Here is an 18861-nt window from a genome sequence, read left to right on the forward strand (position 1 = left end):
CCCTACACACCCAGGGCATGAGTGTGTATGCCCTCTGACCTGACCCCAGCCACTGTTGTTCCCGCCATCGTCGATGCAGAAGGCCTGGGGTGTCCCTCACGGTCACTGTTGCATGTGTCCTGCAGGTAGCGAGCTCGGAGACCTCGTGGACTATGACCCCAACCTCCTGGATGACCCCCAGTGGCCTTGTGGCAAGCACAAGCGGGTTCTCATCTTCCCTTCATACATGGTGAGTCGTCCTGGGCCGCTCTCCCAGTCTCCACTGCTTCAGGGCTGCCTCCGAGCTGGGGACCCTCCCTCCGAGGGGGCGCCCCCCGCCCACCTCCACAGCGCCCAGTCCGATTCAGCTCTCTTGCAGGTTCCCAGCGCCTGCTCAGTGAGCCACGGGTGCGGGGCTCTGGGGGACAGAATCTCCTTCTCGAGGGGAAGGAGGCCGATGTGGAGCACAGATGTAGGCAGCGCAGAGCCTCCCTCCCGCTCCCGCCTCTCAGACGCGCGATTGATTCCCCTTGGTGTCGTTTCGGGCTCGGCTGGATCCCCGTTCCCCACTGCTGTAGCCCCAGCGGAACGGCGGGGGCGGGGGGAGGGCAGAAGCAGGGTACAGCAGGAGGGGGTAGGTAGGACAGGGCAGGCCTCACAGGGTCCCCCATACCAGACATGGCCCAGCACCCCCACCCCCGCCTTCCCAGCAAGGCTGGCACAGTCGAAAGCATCCACCCTCTGGTGCCCTGGCTCTTTGCCAGCCTGTCTGTGCTCAGCCTCTGTTAGGTCCTTAGCCAGAAGGGGACCCAGTCCCCGAGAACCCAGAAACACCTAAATGCTCCTAAGATGCTTAAAGCACCACCTCCCTCGTCCCTGAGCTTGGCAAGTGGCTGACATCAGAGAGACACTGGGCAGAGCTCAGGCCAGTGCCAGCTACGTTCAGCCTCTGCCGCCTTGTGATTTGGCAGAGAGCTCAGAGCTCTTTTTCGTCTGCCAGGTTGAGTCAGAATGAATTTGCAAAGACGCTTTTTGGCAGACATTCAGTTGAGAAGTGCCCCTGCTCCTCCTCAATCCTCCCATCCTTCCTGCCCAGCTCCTAGCCCAGGAGTGGCAGGAGTGGCGGGCGGGAAGTCATGCAGAGTTGCAATTTCTCCCCCTGTCCTTTAGATAAATTGCTTCTTTTTAAAAACTGGAGTTGGAGGGGTCCGAGAGATAGCACAGCGGGTAGGGCACTTGCCTTGCATGCGGCCAACCTGGGTTGGATCCCCAGCATCCCAGATGGTCCCCCGAGCTCACCAGGAGTGATTCTTGGGAGAACAGCCAGGAGTAAGCTCTGAGCATCCCCAGGTGTGGCCCAAAAACCAAATAAATAATTAAATAATTAAATAATTAAAACCGGAGTTTGAGGCAGGGAAATCATACAGTGGGTTATGGCTCTTGGCCCTGATTTGCTTCCCAGCACTTCGTGTGGCCCGCCCCGAGTCCCAGGAGTGATCCCTGAGTATAGAAACAGAGGTCAGCCCTGAGCACTGCCAGTGTGACCCAAACACCCCCCCACCTAATAATAATAATAACAACAATGACAACAATAGCAGAGTATGTTCCCCTCAGCTAGCTGGTCATAAGTATCAATGAATGTCCGGAACCCTTGCCGTGATGACACAGGAAGGAGCCGCAGAAGGCACAGAGATTCTTTGGGTTGTTCCTCACCTGAGTGCACTTTACTGACTAAGTGACTTGGGCAGGAAGCTGGCTCTGGAGAGAGTCCAGCCAAGGCAGTCACATTAACAGACAGGAAGTGGGGGTGGGGCGTGGAGGCGAGAGCCCCAGAGCTGCTCTTCCTGCTGGCCTCTGAGCCTCCCCGTCTGCAGCCAGGGGCCCACTGGCCATCTCAGCGGCTGTCAGGACTCCAGCTTGGCTCGAGGACTGTGTGCGGTGTCTCAGCTGTCACAGGCCCTAGCAGCGTGGGCCGCTTTGCTTCTTGGCAGGCAGCGGGGGCAGGGTCAGCCCATTCCGTCTGAAATGATTTCTCTGAGCACTGCAGACATCACGGCCATACACACAGGGCCTTCTTCCCCCCAGGACTGCATTCGAGATGCTGAGCAAGCTCCGAGGACAACTCCCGCCCTCCTGCCTTCTGTCCCCAAGTGGGTCATTTTTCATTTTGCCATGTTGGCTCTGCAGCTCACTCATTTTTTTCCTAAAAGGATGAAAGTGCTTGACTTGTATCACTTGTCATCCCGTTGATCCTCGATTTGCTTGAGCGGGTGCCAGTAATGTCGCCATTCGTCCCTGTCGCGTGCTAGTGTAGCCCAGTGATATCTGCTTGCTCCAGGAACAGGAAGAGCCTCAAATCATTCATTCAGGGTTTTCACAAAGAAGTCTGACCATCTCGTTGGTGGGTGGCCATGCGGTCTTTTGACGTCCCGTGGAATCCAGTCGGTAACAGCTCTAGTCCAACGGTCATCTCTGAATCGCATTACGTGTCGGGCCCATCTGATTTTCAACACCTTGGCAAATGAGACAGCATCCCTTGACCGTCATTCTTGACCGTCGACGGAGATTGGAACTCTGGATTCCTTCTCTCACTTGAGTGAGACGTGATACTCCTAGCATAGCTCTTTCGATTCCTCTTTGTGATACCCGGATAGCGTTCTCATCCTGTTTTCATAGGGCCCAGGTATCTGAGGCCTGAAAGCAATGAAAGTGCTATTGAACTATATTTTCTTGGGTGGCTCCATGAGGTCAACATCCCCTTCTATTCTGGCCACAGATGTTAGAACTTTGATCCACTGTAGGACTTCTCCTTCTCAGCATTCTTGTCTAAGTGACAGGTGGGTTTATCAGGTGTCAAATAAGCGTACGCTGGCTCCCAGGAGTCTGTCTTTCAGCAGCAGGCATGGTTAGAGGACTCTCTGCATCAAACTTGCATTGAACTTTGTATCGAACTTGCAGGATTGAACTTGCAGGATCAAGGGTGAAGGATTTGTCTGCTGGCTGGCTTTCTTTGATGTCTGCATGAGGGTTTCAGTCTTTCTTTCCCATCAATATTGACTGAGGTCCTGTGTATGCAGTATGATGCTTCTTCCAACAGACCCCTGCTTTCCTTGACCTCATGGGGAGTTGAGGAGTTAGGCTTCGAGCAAATGGCAGTTAAGGAGATGAGGAAAGATCCTCAGAAAAATGAGAGGCGATGACGAGGAGGTGGCGGTGAAAGGTGGTCATCAAGGAAAGCTCCCGAGGAGACAGCACTGAAGTGAACTTGGAAGGGCAAGAAGGTACAGTCAGGCCAGGCTCGCTAGGGGGCACCTTGATCTGATCTTGAAGGATGGAAGAGGCTGCCTTTGTGTAAAATCAGCATTTTTTTAAGCCATTGAAGTCACTCTTCTTCCTTTCCATATATGTGCATGCATGCACACACAAGATAAGGAACATCAAACCCTAATGATGATTCTGAATCATGTACAGCCTCTCTGCCTCTGTCTGTCTTCTTTCACACACACACACACACACACACACACACACACACACACACACACACATATACAACAAGTTTAAGATGCTGGCAGCTGACAAAAGGCCTGCTGGAACTCACCCCAGGCACCAGAGCTGCCCTCTGGTCATAGGCACTAACTCCTGAGCTGGACAGATTGAGCTATAGGGTAACTTGATCCCGACTACTGAAGGCTTCTTTGGGGGCGTGGCCACACCTGGGACCCTATGCTGGTCTGGCTGCTCTGTCCAGAAAGACCTGGCTTGCTGGCGTGCTTGTTTCCAGGTGAGCCCACATAATTGATAAAGCGTCTCCTGCAGGTGGGGGTCAGACCTCTGCAGAGCCCCTCCTGCCCAGCTCTGCACAAGGCTCCCTGCTACCGGCTGTGCTTGGAGTTTAGGGAAGGAAGCTGCAGGAACTTGCCTGCTCGAATCCACGTGGCTGCCCACTTCCCTAAATATTGACCCCCACAAGGCCTCGGGGCATTTGCACCTCTTTCTAGCCCCCACACGTACATAGTCAGGCTGATCTTTTATGAGGCCAGCCAGGCCCAGTCCCTGAGAACAGAGGCTGTTGTTCTATTTTAGAGTGTCCTATAGCTGTAGCATGTCAGGGTCTGAGATGTTCATGTGACTTTCACAGAGAAAGTGATGAAATAATCCTTTCGCCCTGTGGCAGCCTGCACCTACTCTCCTCTCTTCAGAAAAAGGCATCATTTTACATAAAACCATATGCACTTTAAAGATACAGTTCCGTGAATTCTGTTGCTTCTACTCTGGTTAAAATACAGAATATTTCAGGTTAGAGAAAGGGCCTGACAGACTGAGTATCTGCTTTGCCCGCTGGAGACCTGGGTTCCATCCTGGACACCATGTATCACCGCGTGACACCTCTGGGAGTGACCCCCATGACCCCCAGAGTGGAGCCAGAAGTATCATCTGAGCCCCAAGGGATGTGGCCCTCAGCCCCCCCAAAATATTTAGGACAGTTTTATCCCTTACAAAGTTCCACCTGCCTTTCCGAACCTGCCTTCCCTTCTTCCCCTTAGGGTGATTAATGTTTTCACCTCTGCCTACAGAGATGAGTTCCAGCTCATTCGGAATTTTATAAAGAGAGAGAATTATATAGTATTTTAATTGCAATCATTGTTATTGATTTATGATTGATTTGGGACTGGAGCGATAGCACAGAGGGTAGGGTGTTTGTTTTGCACGCGGCCAACCCGGGTTTGATTCCTCCGTCCCTCTCAGAGAGCCTGGCAAGCTACTGAGAGTATCCGGCCTGCACGGCAGAGCCTGGCAAGCTACCCGTGGTGTATTCGATATGCCAAAAACAGTAACAACAAGTCTCACAATGGAGACATTACTGGTGCTCGCTCGAGCAAATCGATGAACAATGGGATGACAGTGCTACAGTGCTACATGATTGATTTGAAGTCAGTGAACTGTCAGAGGTATCTTCGTCTCAGTGTGTGTCATACATCCCCACACATCATGGCCTTCTCCTGCCAACACCACCACCCGCTACCCGTTCCTTCCATCCCCTCGCCTTTCCACTCTGAAAACAACCATACTTTCCAGAGTCTAGAATACTGTTGTATTTTAACAGTTTGCTTGGAATTTTTATATGCACTTATGAGCGACTCGACCCAGTAATTGTTTTTTACTTCCTGGCATTTTTATGAGCATCATTTCCTCAAGTTCTATGCATGTTGTTTCAAAAGGGACAACTTCTTTATCTTACTAACAGCTGATTGGTATTCCATTGAGTTCCTTACCACAACTTACTTATTTAGTCAACAGGGATTGAATATTTGAATTGATTCCATGTTTTGGCTATTGTGAACAGTGCTCTAGGAGCACAAGTGTGCCTTTAATCTTTAGAATTGGTTGTTTACATCTTTCAGAAAAGTCCCTTAGAAAGTTTTATTGAATCTTGGGGGGTGGGGGGAGGTATACTGTGATACTTGGTGGTGGAATATGTGCACTGGTGAAGGGATGGGTGTTCGAGCATTTTATAACTGAGACTTAAACCTGAAAGCTTTGTAACTTTCCACATGGTGATTCAATAAAAGAATAAAAAAAAAGTTGTATTGAATCATATGAAATTTCCATTTTTTGTTTTTTGATGAATCTTTATGCCATTTTTCATAGAGATGGCACCAATTTACATTCCCATTAATAGTGTACCAGAGCTGCTTTTTCCCCATTTTCTTGCCAACATTTTTGTTTCTGATTTTTTTCCACATAGGCCATTCTCACAAATGTGACGGGCTGTCTCATTGTGGTATAGGTTGTTATTTCCCCAACAATAAGTGAAGTAAAGTTTTTCTGGTTTGTCTTGTCGTTGGTCCACACCCTCCTCCCGGCTTGGTGCTTAGGGGTTGCTCCCAGCATCCCTTGGGGTATTGGTGCTCAGGAGCTGCTCCGGCTCTTACCTCAGGGGCCACTCCAGATGGTGTGGACTCGGGATCGTGCAGTGCCTGGGAGAGACGCCAGACCTTCAGCACGCCAAGGTTGTGCTCCAGGCTGACGCTCATCCCTATTCCCAATTTTTTGTATGGATGTTGAACCTTCTCAAGTGCTTTTTTGACCTCTACTGATATGATAGTTTGGCAGTTGTTTGTTTGGAGGCCACACCTAGTGATGCTCAGGGGTTACTCCTGGCTTTGCACTCAGGAATTACTTCTAGTAGGACCACTTCTAGTAGTTCTCAGGGGATCATATCGGATGTCAGGGATTGAACTCCAGGTCAGGCGCATGCAAGGTAAACACCTTACCAACTGTACTGTCTCTCCTGCCTACATCATGTGATTTTTGCCTTTTCTTTAGTTGATGCGTAATTTATTTATTGATTTGTGTGTATCGAACAATCCTTGCGTTTCTGGAATAAATCCCACGTGGTCATGGTATGATTCTTTTGTTGTGATGTTGGATTCAGTTTGCTCAGATTTGGACTGAGTATTTTGGCATCTATGTTCATCAGAGATATTGGACACTAGTGTTCTTTTGTGTGTGTTACCTTGGTCTTATTTTACATCAGTATAATGTTGACTTAGTAAAATGTGATTAGATAGCACAGTGGTTGGGCGTTCGCCTTTCACACGGCTGACCGGAGTTCGATTCCTCTGCCCCTCTCAGAGAGCCCGGCAAGCTACCGAGAGTATCAAGCCCGCACAGCAGAGCCTGGCAAGCTACCTGTGTGTATTGGATATGCCAAAAACAGTAACAATAAGTCTCTCAATAAGAAATGTTACTGGTGCCCGCTCGAACAAATCGATGAGCAACGGGATGACAGTGACAATATTCTCTCCTTTAATTCTTTTCAGAAGATTTTGAGATAGTTAGGTATCATATCTTTGAACATTTGGTAGAATTCATTAGTGAAATCATCTGACCCAAGGCTTTTGTTCTTAGGGAACTTTTATTGTTTTGATATCTGTTCAAGCTCTTTCTTCCTGGTTCATTCTTTAAAAGTTGTATGACTCTTAAAACATCCCCATTTCTTCTAGATTATCTATTTTGTTTGCATATATCTATTTATTTATTTTTGTTTGTTTGCCATTGGGTTATTCCTAGCTCTGCACTCAGGAATTACTTCTGGTCATTCTCGGGGGACCGTATGGGGTGCCAAACTCTGGTAAGCTGCGTGCAAGGCCAGCACCTACCCACTGTGCCACCCCTCCAGCCCCGCATAGTGATATTTTACAGTATTTTGTAGTTCTGTGGTTTTGCCTTTTATTTCTCAGTCTTTTCATTAGGGTTAGCTTTGTTCCTTAGTGAATCTAACTAAAGGCTTATCAATTCAGTTTTTTTCTTTCAAAGAACCAGTTTCTGGTTGCCTTTGTTCCTTAGTATGAGTTTTAAAGTTTCTATTTATTTCCACCCTAGCTTATATAATTTCCTTCCTGAGACGCATTTTTCTTGTTATTGTTCTTTTTTTTTTTTAATTCCCTGGATGTCAGGTTAGGGTGCTTGAGGCGTCTCTCTTTTTATTGCTATGAATTTCCATCTTAGTACTGTTTTTGCTGCATCCTGTGGGATTTAATAGCTTGTCTCTTCATTGTCATTGGTCTCCAGGTAATTCTTCCACTTCTTTCATTTCTTACTTACCCAGGAATTTTTCAGAGACATGCCATTTAACCTCCAGTTTGAGGTTTTCCCAGGTTTGATGTCTGCTTTCCCATCATTGTGCTCTAAAAGATAGGGAGGGCTAGTGTTTGTGTTATCATCTTTCTCTTCACAATTCACTAGCATTCACTCATGTTTCATCTATCAGACTTTGTTTGCTTTGCTGTTAATTGATTCGCTCAGGCTTCATTGTCTAAATATACCATATTTTACTCTTGTTGAAGAACAACAGGATCTTTTCCAGTTTAGGGATATTGTTGCCACAGACATTCTTGTGCAAGCCTCTGTGTGGACGTCTGTTTTCATTTTTATTTGGTAAATGCTGAGGAACAGGCTTGCTTAGCTATAGTGTCGGTGATGTGAACCAACTACAGCTAGGATGTAGTTGGGTGCATATTTTTGTTCCTATTTATTCAAAGTGTCCACCCACTACCACACTGAGGACGTGTTGGAAAGGGAGGGTTTCAGAGGTGAGCATTTCCCCGAGGCTCAGAGAGCAGCCTGTTATTTACAGACTCTAAGTGACATCTCTTTTTAATTGCCTTGCACCCTTAGTTCTGTTGCTTTTTGTCTGCACACATGCAAGACAAACACTTTCTCCTTGAGCGACAGCCCTGGGCCCTACATTTATATTTTTAGTTTAGTTCCTCCCCCCTCCCCCCACTCCACCGCTCTTGGGCTGCACCCAGCAATGCTCAGGGGGCTCATTCCTGGCTCTGCACTCAGGAGTCACTCCTTGCAGTGCTCAGGGGACCTAGGTTGGCCACATGCAAGGGCAAGCAAGCACCTTAAGCACCGTGCTATATCACTCGGGTCCCACACATGTCACTCCCATTTCTTGCTGCCTGTGAAATTGCAAAGGCAAAAAAAAAATCTCCTGGGGCAGATGTGGGAAACACATAGCAGTTGTCCCTGTGGTTTGGGCCTTGAAGTTTCTACAAGGTGACCACAGGCCATGGTGTGGGTGCCCAAAGGCTCCTGCGGGGCCTCCGCGTAATGACAGTGCTTCTGGGGCGGGGAGGCGGGCGGAAGGCCTCATGTCACAGCCGGATCTGCCTGCTCTCCACACTGCCTGGCTTGTAATTAAAGTTCCATGGAGAGTGGTTATTTATCACTCCAACCTGGCAGCTGAAGTCAGTGGTGTGGTTTTGCTCCCTGCCCGCCCCTTTCATGGGTGTGGAGCGCAATTAAGAGGAGAAAGTGAGCGAAAGAGCTGACTGAGGAGATGCCAGCAGAATGAATGTTGTGAGTGGAGTTCGGGATCCTTTCCCTTTCTCAGGAAGGTGTCCCCCTCTCTCTATCCTGACGTCAGATTGTGGCGCTCTGGGTAGCTGGTCAGTCCCCAGAGAACACAGAGAACCCCGTGTCCATGATAAAGTGCCTCTTCTCCTGTTTGCTCCTCACCTCTCATGGGAAACCCCACCTTGACCTGCACCTTAAGCTGAGGCACTGAACATTTCCCCATTGGCTGCCATCTCCATGATGTAGGCCAGAGGATCTCAACCTTAATTGGCCTGCCACCTCCTTTTCAGATAAAAATTATTCAGCACTTCCCCCCACCAGGAATCCTCTTTATTTATTTATTTATGGACTGGAGCGATAGCACAGTGAGTGGGGCATTTGCCTTGCACACAGCCGACCCGGGTTCAATTCCTCTGCCCCTCTCTCGGAGAGCCTGGCAAGCTACCAGGTGTATCCCACCTGCACGACAGAGCCTGGCAAGCTCACCGTGGTGTATTCGATATGCCAAAAAACAGTAACAAACAAGTCCCACAATGGAGATGTTACTGGTGCCTGCATGAGCAAATCGATGAAAAACAGGACGACAGTGCTACAGTGCTACAGTGCATTATTTTCATTGGCCACATGGTTTTATTCCTTATTTATATTTATCTAAAAAAATTTTTTTATTGAATCACAGTGAGATACACAGTTACAAGGTTGTTCATGATTAGGTTTTAGTCAGACAATGTTCCAACACCCACCCTTTGCCAGTATACATTTCCCACTGCCAGTGTCCCTAGTTTCCCTCCTGTGCCCACCCCCACCCTCTACCTGCCTCTGTGGTGGGCACTTTTTTCTCTTTCTGTCTCTCTGTCTTTCTGTCTCTGTCTTTCTTTCTCTGTTTCTCTCTGTCTCTCTGTCTCTGTCTCTGTTTCTCTCTGTCTCTCTGTCTGTCTCTGTCTGTCTCTGTCTCTCTGTTTCTCTCTCTCTCTTCCCTCCCTCTCTCTTGCAACCCACCTCTTTAAACAAACAAGCAGAAAGCATCCTTCAACTGCACCCAAGGCCACTACCACAGCGTTTTCCCCCCAAGAAGCAGAATCTCGTCTTTGGAAACACTGAGATTCCTTTACCTCTGCCCAGGGGAAGAAGGGGCTGTTGGGTGCCATGAGCACTGGCGCCCCTTCTGTGTCCCTCAGCCTTGACATGCCTGAAGTCAGTCACTTCCAGAGACCCTCTAATTCTCGTTACACAGGCTGCCTCTTTGGAGCATAGAAGTCCATGGGTTTTGTTATATTCCCAGGGTGCTGTTATCACCACAGTCAATTTCAGGACATTGTCAAGGTCGTCAAAAGAGAGCACCATAACCCTTATTACCACCCCTTCCCGTCACCTAAGCCACCCCTTATCAGTCTCTTTCCAACCGCGTCCTTCTGTTCTACCAGCTTCCCCTAGTCTTATCATGGCTCTCCCATTTATGTTATTGCCACCTGTGCCCCCTTCCTTGGATGTCCTGGGACCCATGGGGAAGGCCATCTTGCCTCAGGTTGAGGGACACTGTAGCCAATCAGTTATCTATTTTCTTTCTTTTTTCTATTTTTGTTATTCCTCATTCATGGGGAATAATTGTATATGTATGTATACACACACACACACACACACACACACACACACACACACACACCCCTCTCAAAAACTACCGAGAGTATCCCGCCCACCCAGGCAGAGGAGCCTGGCAAGCTACTTGTGGTGTATTCAATATGCCAAAAACAGTAACGATAGGTCTCATTTCCCTGACCCTGAAAGAGCCTCCAATCGTTGGGAAAGACGAGTAAGGAGAGGCTGCTAAAATCTCAGGGATGGGTGGAATAGAGACATTACTGGTGCCCATTCAAGTAAATTGACGAATTACGGGATGACAGTGATACAGTGATTTTTATTATTCAGTATGCTTTTTTAAAGTTGTCTTCAATTTTTTATTTACTATGCTTTCAGTCACCTATTTCCAGTAACACTGATGTTCATGACAGTTAACTAATCTCACTATCACCAATTTGCCCAAGACCCTCCACCAGTGTCCTTCTTTCATAAGGACACTTATGTCCTTTTCTCATAAGGACGGTTCCGGTCCTCCTCTTTGTTTTTCCTACCCGCTCCCTCACCCCTTTGCTTCTTAATCTCAGCTTTGTAATCCAAGACCCCAGGTGTCTCACCCTGTCACTGTCACTGTCATCCCATTGCTCATCGATTTGTTCAGATGGGCACCAGTAACGTCTCTCATTGTGACACTTATTGTTATTGTTTTTGGCATATCCAGTACGTACAGGTAGCTTGCAAGGCTCTGCCGTGTGGGCTCGATACTCTGGGTAGCTTGCCAGGCTCTCCGAGAGGGGCGGAGGAATCGAACACGGGTCAGCCGCGTGAAAGGCGAACGCCCTACCGCTGTGCTATCGCTCCAGTCCACCTTACTATACTAAATATTCCTTTGCTTTGTTTCACTGTATACACTAGATAAGGGAGATTGCTGATTTGTCCTTTTCTCCTTGACTTTTTTCACTTCACATGGCGCCCTCCAGTTCCATCCAGGTTGCAGTGAACTGCGAATTTTTTTTGTCTTAATGACTACAGGGTATTCTGTTGTATATCTGTACCACAGCTTCTTTGTCCATTTGGACATTTGGGTGTTTCCATATCCTGGCTCCTGTACTAGGTGCTGCAATGAACACAGATGTGCATTTTTTGATTTTTTTGATTACTATTTTTATGTTGGGGGGGGGTAAATGCCAAGAACTGGAATCTCGGGGTGCTGTGGAAGGTCTCTCAGTGTTTTTGTGCAACATCTCAGTGCTGTTTTCCTAGAGGCTGACCGCGGCATCCCCACAGCAGTGAGTGAGGGCTCCTTCCTCAGCACATCGCCCACCAACACCACTGGGCTCCGGTCTCTCTGACACATGCCATATGCGTTGGCCTCTCCTCCTTCCAACAGTGAATTGTGATTTACTCTTAGGGAAAAGGTTAAAACGCACAGAACAGCAGAAAAGGCCAGCTGTTGGCGCTTAGATAGGTCTAGTCCTGGGCCGGACACTCTGCTTAATTACCTTTGCTCGCGCGGAGCATCTGTTTTCCCAGGGCGTGGCAGAGCCCTGAGCACAGAAGGCTGCCACGCGGGCGCCGGCATGTGGGGGCTCCTGTGCAGGGATCCTTCCCCCCCCCCCGACTCCTGCTCTCCCAGGGAGGATGCTGGACTTGGAGAGGCTGATGCCAGCCCTGGTGCTTGAGTACCTCCTGCCCCGCCCCAGAGGGGGTTGGTGGGAGCACCCCCACCTGTCCGGAGTAGCTAAAGAACTGCAGGAGAGTGGCCCGGCCCCAAGTGGAAGCCCCTTTCATTGTTTCTGCTCCTTCCCCGCCCCCCTGCCGCCTGCACGACCCCGCTGTCCCAGTCCCCCCTGGCCTGCTCCTGCCCCCAGAAGGTCACTGTACAACCCACCATAGGGACTGGGATGGGGTCCGGGGCTGCCTCGCCCCTTCCCATATGAGTCTTCCTCTCTCTGTCTCTCTGTCTCTGTCTCTTTCCCTCTCCCGTCCCCACTCTCCCTCCCTGTCTTCCACACCTGGCATTGGGGTGGGAACTGAACCCAGGACTCGCATGTGCAAAGCTTGTGCTGCTGCCTCTTGAGCCATTTCTCCAGCCCCTCGGACCATCCCACAGTCTGAGCATCTTGCAGTAGCCGTGGCAGCCTCTGCCCAAGATGGCCAGCCTGTGCACTCACCGTCTCTCCTGGTGTCAAAAGGGCACGTGGGTGTCCACTGCTGCTTGCCTCCATGTCCCTCCCATCTCTGCACTGCAGGCTTTGCTCGGAATTGCGTCTCTATGGTCAATCTGCATTTTTGTTTGTTTTGCTGGGGGGTGGGGCTCCCAAGCAGTACTCAGAAGTGGGGGGCGGGGTGGGGTGGGGGCACTTCCGGTGATGCCTGCAATGCCCTGGCCCATACCATCTCCCCAGCCCATTCCGCGTTTGGCATGCTCTCACTGGCCCTTCCCCTTTATGCAGCCGGGCACACACACGGCTTCCCTGCATCCAGGCAGCTGCAAGACAGAGCTGTCAAGGAATCCCTTCTGCTCTGCAGACACAGCGCAAACGGCCCGCGCAGCTCTTAGCCGCTGCAGGCCCTGAGGAAGCGCATCCCAGAGTCTGGAACTAGGTGCCTCGAGGACAGTGGTCCCTCACAGGCTGCCCAGCACAGGAAGGAACCAGGACCTGTTTCCTGGACTCCAGAGTAAACGCACACACGTGCAGGAAACCCCAGAGTTGCACGTTTCTGTCAGCCCACAATTAGGTTGACGAGGGGGTGAGAACAAAGCGGTGTCCTTGGTTTTCATTCAGTTTCTCTCTTTCAAGTCCGAAGGAATGAATGCTGGAGGGCTGAGGGTCCCCTCCTGCAGCTCAGCTCACCCCGCTGCTGGGCAGAGGAGCGGCTGTCTTGGGAGGGAGAGGGAAGGGGTGTTGAGGTGTCGTTCCCCCCACCCCCACCCCCCGTGACTGCTGTGTTCCACGGTTTCACAGAGGACACTGAGCCCGTGAGTCTGCCTCACAGGACGGCCCTGGGCCCAGGGCAATTTATCCCATACCCAGAGCGGGGCTCTCGGGGGGCTGGAGAGGAGCAGGGGCCCAGGGCAGCCGAGGGGCATGGCTCTGAGTCCTTGATTGAGGACTCCTGAGTACTGCCGAGTGCAGACGGGGCTAGAGCGGCCCCCGGGTCTCCTGGGGCCCCGGGCCCTCACTGTGCGGGACAGATGGGCCAGGTGAAGAGGGGGAGACGCTGTAGCTTTGGCCGTTTGTTCTGTGCATAGACAGTGCTGGGACTTAAACCTGGGGTCTGGCTCCAGGATCAGTCCTCCTCCTCCTCCTCCAGCTGCCGCTCAGAGAAGCAGGACAAGCAGGACTGGCAAGCACTGTCTCGGCCAGCAGGAGAGACGGGGAGAGGAAGGAGGCAGCATCCTCGTACTCCTACAGGCCGAGTCTGGCGGGCGGGGAGCTGGGGAGAGCAAGGGCACAGCCCCCACGATCCAATCATTCCTCCAGCACAAGAGGCTAAAGGGCAGGACGGGGGGTAGGGGGGCTTAGCAGTGGGAAAGCAATCATTTTGATGTGTCTGGCCCTGGCTTTGATTCCAGACATCAAAGCCTGCCCCCCCCCAATAAAAAAAATACGTATGTATGTATGTATGTATATGTCGGGCTGGAACGATAGCACAGCGGGTAGGGCATTTGCTTTGCATGTAACTGACCTGGGTTCGATTCTCCCGTCCCTCTCAGAGAGCCCAGCAATCTACCGAGAGTATCCCGCCCACATGGCAGAGCCTGGCAAACTCCCTGTGGTGTATTTGATATGCCAAAAACAGCAACAACTAGTCTCACATTGGAGACGTTACTGGTGCCCACTCGAGCAAATTGATGAGCAATGGGATGACAGTGATACAGTGGTGTATATGTCAAACCAGTGAGTCGGGTTGCAGTTCTGTAGCCTCAAAATGCCATGTGTTTTAGAAACGGTATTTGCAGATCTCACCCAGGGTGAGGTCAGGCTTCCATCTGCTCTGACCCAGAGATGGCACACACACGGGGCAATCCCACCACCTCCCTTCGCCCAGCCCTTGTCTTAATGGAGGTCGAGCTGCCGTGGACTCCCCGGAGGTGGAGCCCCCAGGCCCCGCCACCCTCTGTCTTAACTAAGGGACTGGACTGGCCACTGCTCATTTCTGTCTGATCAGGAGCAGAAAGGTGGAGCGTGGCGCTGTGTGGGCCCTGCCTTGGGAGAAGTGGGATGGTAAGAGGGGGGTGCTGCCCGCAGACCCCTGGGCTCCTTGAGGCTCAGGGCAGTGGGTGCCACCTGCAGAAACCAGCTGGCAACCGCTGGTCTGCAGGCTTCCGAGTGCTGCTTCTGCGGTGGTGGGAGCCGGGGCCCTCACGGTGTGCAGCTGTCACTTCCCCGGCCTCTTACTCAAAGGCGTGACTGAGTCGTCCCTTCTGTTCCAGACCACGGTCATCGATTATGTGAAGCCCTCGGATCTCAAGAAGGACATGAACGAGACCTTCAAGGAGAAGTTTCCTCACATTAAATTAACTCTCAGCAAAATAAGGAGGTAGGTGGGGGGGTGGGGGGACTCGCCCTCTGCTCACATGTGACAGATATGTCGAAGGACACTCATCCAGTTGCCCCAGGGGGTTGCCTCCGGGTGTCTCTGCTGGTGGTGCAGGTGTGGACACCAATGGGCAGGCAGGTGCGAGAGGGAGGAGCCACCTGCACTGAGGTCACGGCTGGTCAGTGCCAGGTTCTGAAAACACGGGGTCACTGTTCCCGCCAGTGGAAACAGAATAGGAAAGAGCCGGTGTCAGAGGGAACAGTGGTGTCTGTTTCAGAGTGGGAGTGTGTGTGTTTAAGGGGGAGGGGAGGTGTTCAGGAGAATGGGGTTGCATTCAGAGGCGTGTGTGGGTGTGGGTGTGTGTCTGTGAGTGTATCTGTGTGTCTGTGTGTGTCTCTGTGTGAAGAGGCTCTTCATCAACACATACAGGACCGTGTGGCAGTATTGAGGTGTGTGCATTCTTGTACTGGTTTAATTATGAGTAAATCATCTTACTGTCCCTGTGCCAGGCAGCTTTCCTGGTTTTGCTGTTTTTTTGGGGGGATGGGGGGTGCAGGTCACCGCTGGCAGTGCTCAAGGGTTATTTCTGGCTCTGCACTCAGGAGTCACTCCTGGCGGGGCGTGGGGACCATTCGAGATGCCAGGGATTGAGCCTGGGCTGGTCTCATGCAAGGCAGATGCCCTACCTGCTGTCCACTCACTCGGGGCCCCTGGTTGTGTTCATAGCCTGATCCCCCTTTTCATGATTAGTGGGTGTCATGAGACTCAGCAGAGCTGACTCCCAAGCACCTCACTTTTCTCTCCGTTCCTCTGTCCTGAATTAACTGTTCTCACAGTTTCCCCTGCTCCGGGCTTCCCTGGGCACCCTCGGATAGCCACGAGGCTTCTCGGTGGTCCTGGGGTCTCATGTGGGTCTGGTCTGCACACTTCACCCAGATGGGAGTTCTGCGACACCCCCTCCCCCCTTTCAGATCTGTCGCCCCCCCCATAGAATATGACTCGGGGGAATTCTCTCATTCTCTCCACCACTGTTCTGGGGAAGAGAGAGGGAGACAGCCCCCAGGCTGGAATCAGCTTTTCCACTGGGCAGGAGGGGGTTGGGCAGAAACTCCTCGTTCTCATAAGACTTTCCCCTCCCGCTCTAGCTTGAAGCGGGACATGCGGAAGCTGGCCCAAGAGGACTGTGGCTTCGAGGAGCCCACGGTGGCCATGGCCTTTGTCTACTTTGAGAAGCTCGCCCTCAAGGGAAAGCTGAACAAGCAGAACCGGAAGCTTTGCGCCGGAGCGTGTGTGCTGCTGGCAGCCAAGATCGGGAGTGACCTCAGAAAGCACGAAGTCAAGCATTTGATTGATGTGAGTGGCCCATCCTGGTGGCGGCTGGAGCCAAGCTGCCTCCCGTCCCTGGCGCCCCCAAAGAGCTTGGTGGGGGACCGTGCCTGGGGAACTGAGAGGGTGACGGTGACCGCGGCTGTGAGGTAGTTCTTCCTGCACTGACATCACCTCACCTCTTGGGGTGACTTAGGATGCAGGATGATCTTTATGTGACTGAAGATTTACCCCTAGTGGGTCAGGCCATGAACATCTATCTTTAGACGGCTGTGTGGGCTGAAATGCTCTTAGCCAGGAACTGCTCTAACCACTGGGGATCCCGTGGGTGGAATGTCCCACTGACGGCCTGTGAGACACTGTGGCATAGCGAACCTTGACTTCCTGCTGCCCTGACCCTCTTGGGATAGCTGCGGGTTTGATTCAGCGATGTCTTTTTTAAAGGGGATCCATTGGCACTGGGGGTGTAGCTCACTAGATAAGCACAGGCTTTACATGTCTGAGGCTATGGGCCTAAGCTCCAGAGCTGCACCTGTACATACATAATTACAGTAAGTAGATCACTCTATCACTGTCATCCCGTTGCTCATTGATTTGCTCGAGCGGGTACCAGTAACGTCTCTATTGTGAGACTTGTTGTTACTGTTCTTGGCTTATCGAATGTGCACAGCAGGTAGGGAGTTTGCCTTGCAGGCGGCCCACCCAGGTTCAATTCCTTCATCCCTCTCGGAGAGCCTGGCTAGCTACCGAGAGTATCCCGCCCACAGGGCAGAGCCTGGCAAGCTACCCGTGGCGTATTCGATATGCCAGTAAGTAGGTAAGTGGAGTTATTTAAAAATAAAATAAAGTAGGGGCCAGAGAGAGTACATGGGTGAACACACTTGTCTTGTATCCCATTAACCCTAGTTCAGATCCCCAGCACCACGTGTGGTCCCCCAATGGCCCCCAAATAACAACGCCCAATCTATGTCTGCCTCCACCTTCTAAATGAGCCAACTTGGAAGTAAAGCTCAGCTGCAACGACAAAATAATAATTAAAATATAAATTAAGGTGAGTCCTATCAAAGCCAGGGCGCCCTGACCTCCATTCAGGTAGAGGTAAGACATCTCTTTCAAAGTGCAGAGTATTCACAGAGAATGTGAGAGATAGTGAAGCCAGAGATAGGAGGATAAAAGGTCAGTTTTCTCCCTTCCAGGGGAAAGGGGGAGCCTTGCCCAGACTTTCATAACAAAAAATCATGTGCTGGGAGGCTGAAAGAGACGCTTAGTCCTCATGGTTCTCTGTGGCTGGCTGTTCAAGAGCAAGACACCAGTTGCTTCTGTCCCTAGTGTAGGTGACCGCCTTCTCCCTGTGGCCTCATGGGGGGCCCCAGGTGTGCAGACTCTAGGTTTCTCTTCAGGGTCCCGGCCCGGGACTCCACCTGTGTGCAGGTGTGATCGCCTCCCAAAGGCCTCCCGTCCTGAAACCATCACCCTGGGGGCTGGAGCGACTGTACAGAGAGTAAGGACCAAGGTTTGATCCCCGGTACCCCGTAAGGTCGTCCCCCTGCACACAGACCCAGGAGTAACTCCTGAATATTGCTGGGTGTAGCCCCAAAACAACCCCACTCCCCCCAAAAAATCCCATCTCCCTGGCGATGAGGATGTCAACAGAGAAACTGTGGGGCTGCAGATCTTTGTCCCATAACGAGGACCTGCCCCTGTTAGAAAGCACAGAGTTTCGGAGGTAGCGGGGGAGGCTCACTGGGCAGGGGACTTGACTGGGTTTCCACTGGAAGGGCCAGTGCAGCAGGCTGAGCTGTCTGGACAGGCTTGGGATTGGCCAGATTGAGGGATTTTATTTATTTATTTATTTTTTAATTTATCTTATTGAATCACCATGTGGAAAGTTACAAAGTTCTCAGGTTTATGTCTCAGTTATACAATACTCAAACACCCGTCCCTTCACCAGTGCCCATATTCCACCACCAAAAACCCCAGTATACCTCTCCCCACCCCCACCCCACTTAACTGATAAATTTCACTTCATTTTCTCTTTACCTTGATTATATTCCATATTTCAACACAAAACTCACTATTGTTGTTGCAGTTTCCCAGATTGGGGGATTTTAGCCAGCTTGGCGCACAGAGGGGTCGTGCCAGCGTGCTGGCATCTGTCCTGGAGTGACTGGAGCAGGTGAAAGGTGGCCCCAAGCAGGCGAGCTCACTGAGGGAGGGGGTGGGCTGGGGGTGGGCTTGCATGTGAAACATGCACCAAGGGGCCGGAAAGATAGTCCAGGGTCAAGCCATGGACCTTGCCTGCCACCAACCCCAGTTTGATCTCCAGAACCACATGGCCCCTTGAACACTGCCAGGTGCAGCCCTCGAGACCCCCCAGGCACTGCCCATGTGGCCCAGGTCATTGTCAGCTTGGCAGGGCCGGAGCCACACCACCTCCTTGGGCCTGCACATTGAACCTCCAGCCCGGATTGCAGAGGACCACTTGGGAGGGGGCCCGGACTCCTGAGGACCACTTGGGAAGCCAAAAGATAATAATAACAACGCGAAAAGTTTAATCCCCAGCAA

General features: G+C 51.3%; 1 protein-coding gene across 3 annotated transcripts in view; it reads left to right on the forward strand.

Moving 5' to 3' along the window:
* Positions 1-18861, forward strand: part of CABLES1 (Cdk5 and Abl enzyme substrate 1) — a 105070-nt gene that overhangs the window by 82760 nt on the left and 3449 nt on the right. For all 3 annotated transcript variants that reach the window (XM_004606120.2, XM_055126059.1, XM_055126060.1), the window contains 3 exons: positions 126-229; positions 14864-14970; positions 16116-16323. In XM_004606120.2, the coding sequence (XP_004606177.2) occupies positions 126-229; positions 14864-14970; positions 16116-16323 (419 nt within the window). The remainder of the gene's footprint in view (positions 1-125; positions 230-14863; positions 14971-16115; positions 16324-18861) is intronic.

This window comes from Sorex araneus, chromosome 2, assembly GCF_027595985.1.
Source record: "Sorex araneus isolate mSorAra2 chromosome 2, mSorAra2.pri, whole genome shotgun sequence".
In the NCBI taxonomy this organism is placed as follows: domain Eukaryota; kingdom Metazoa; phylum Chordata; class Mammalia; order Eulipotyphla; family Soricidae; genus Sorex; species Sorex araneus.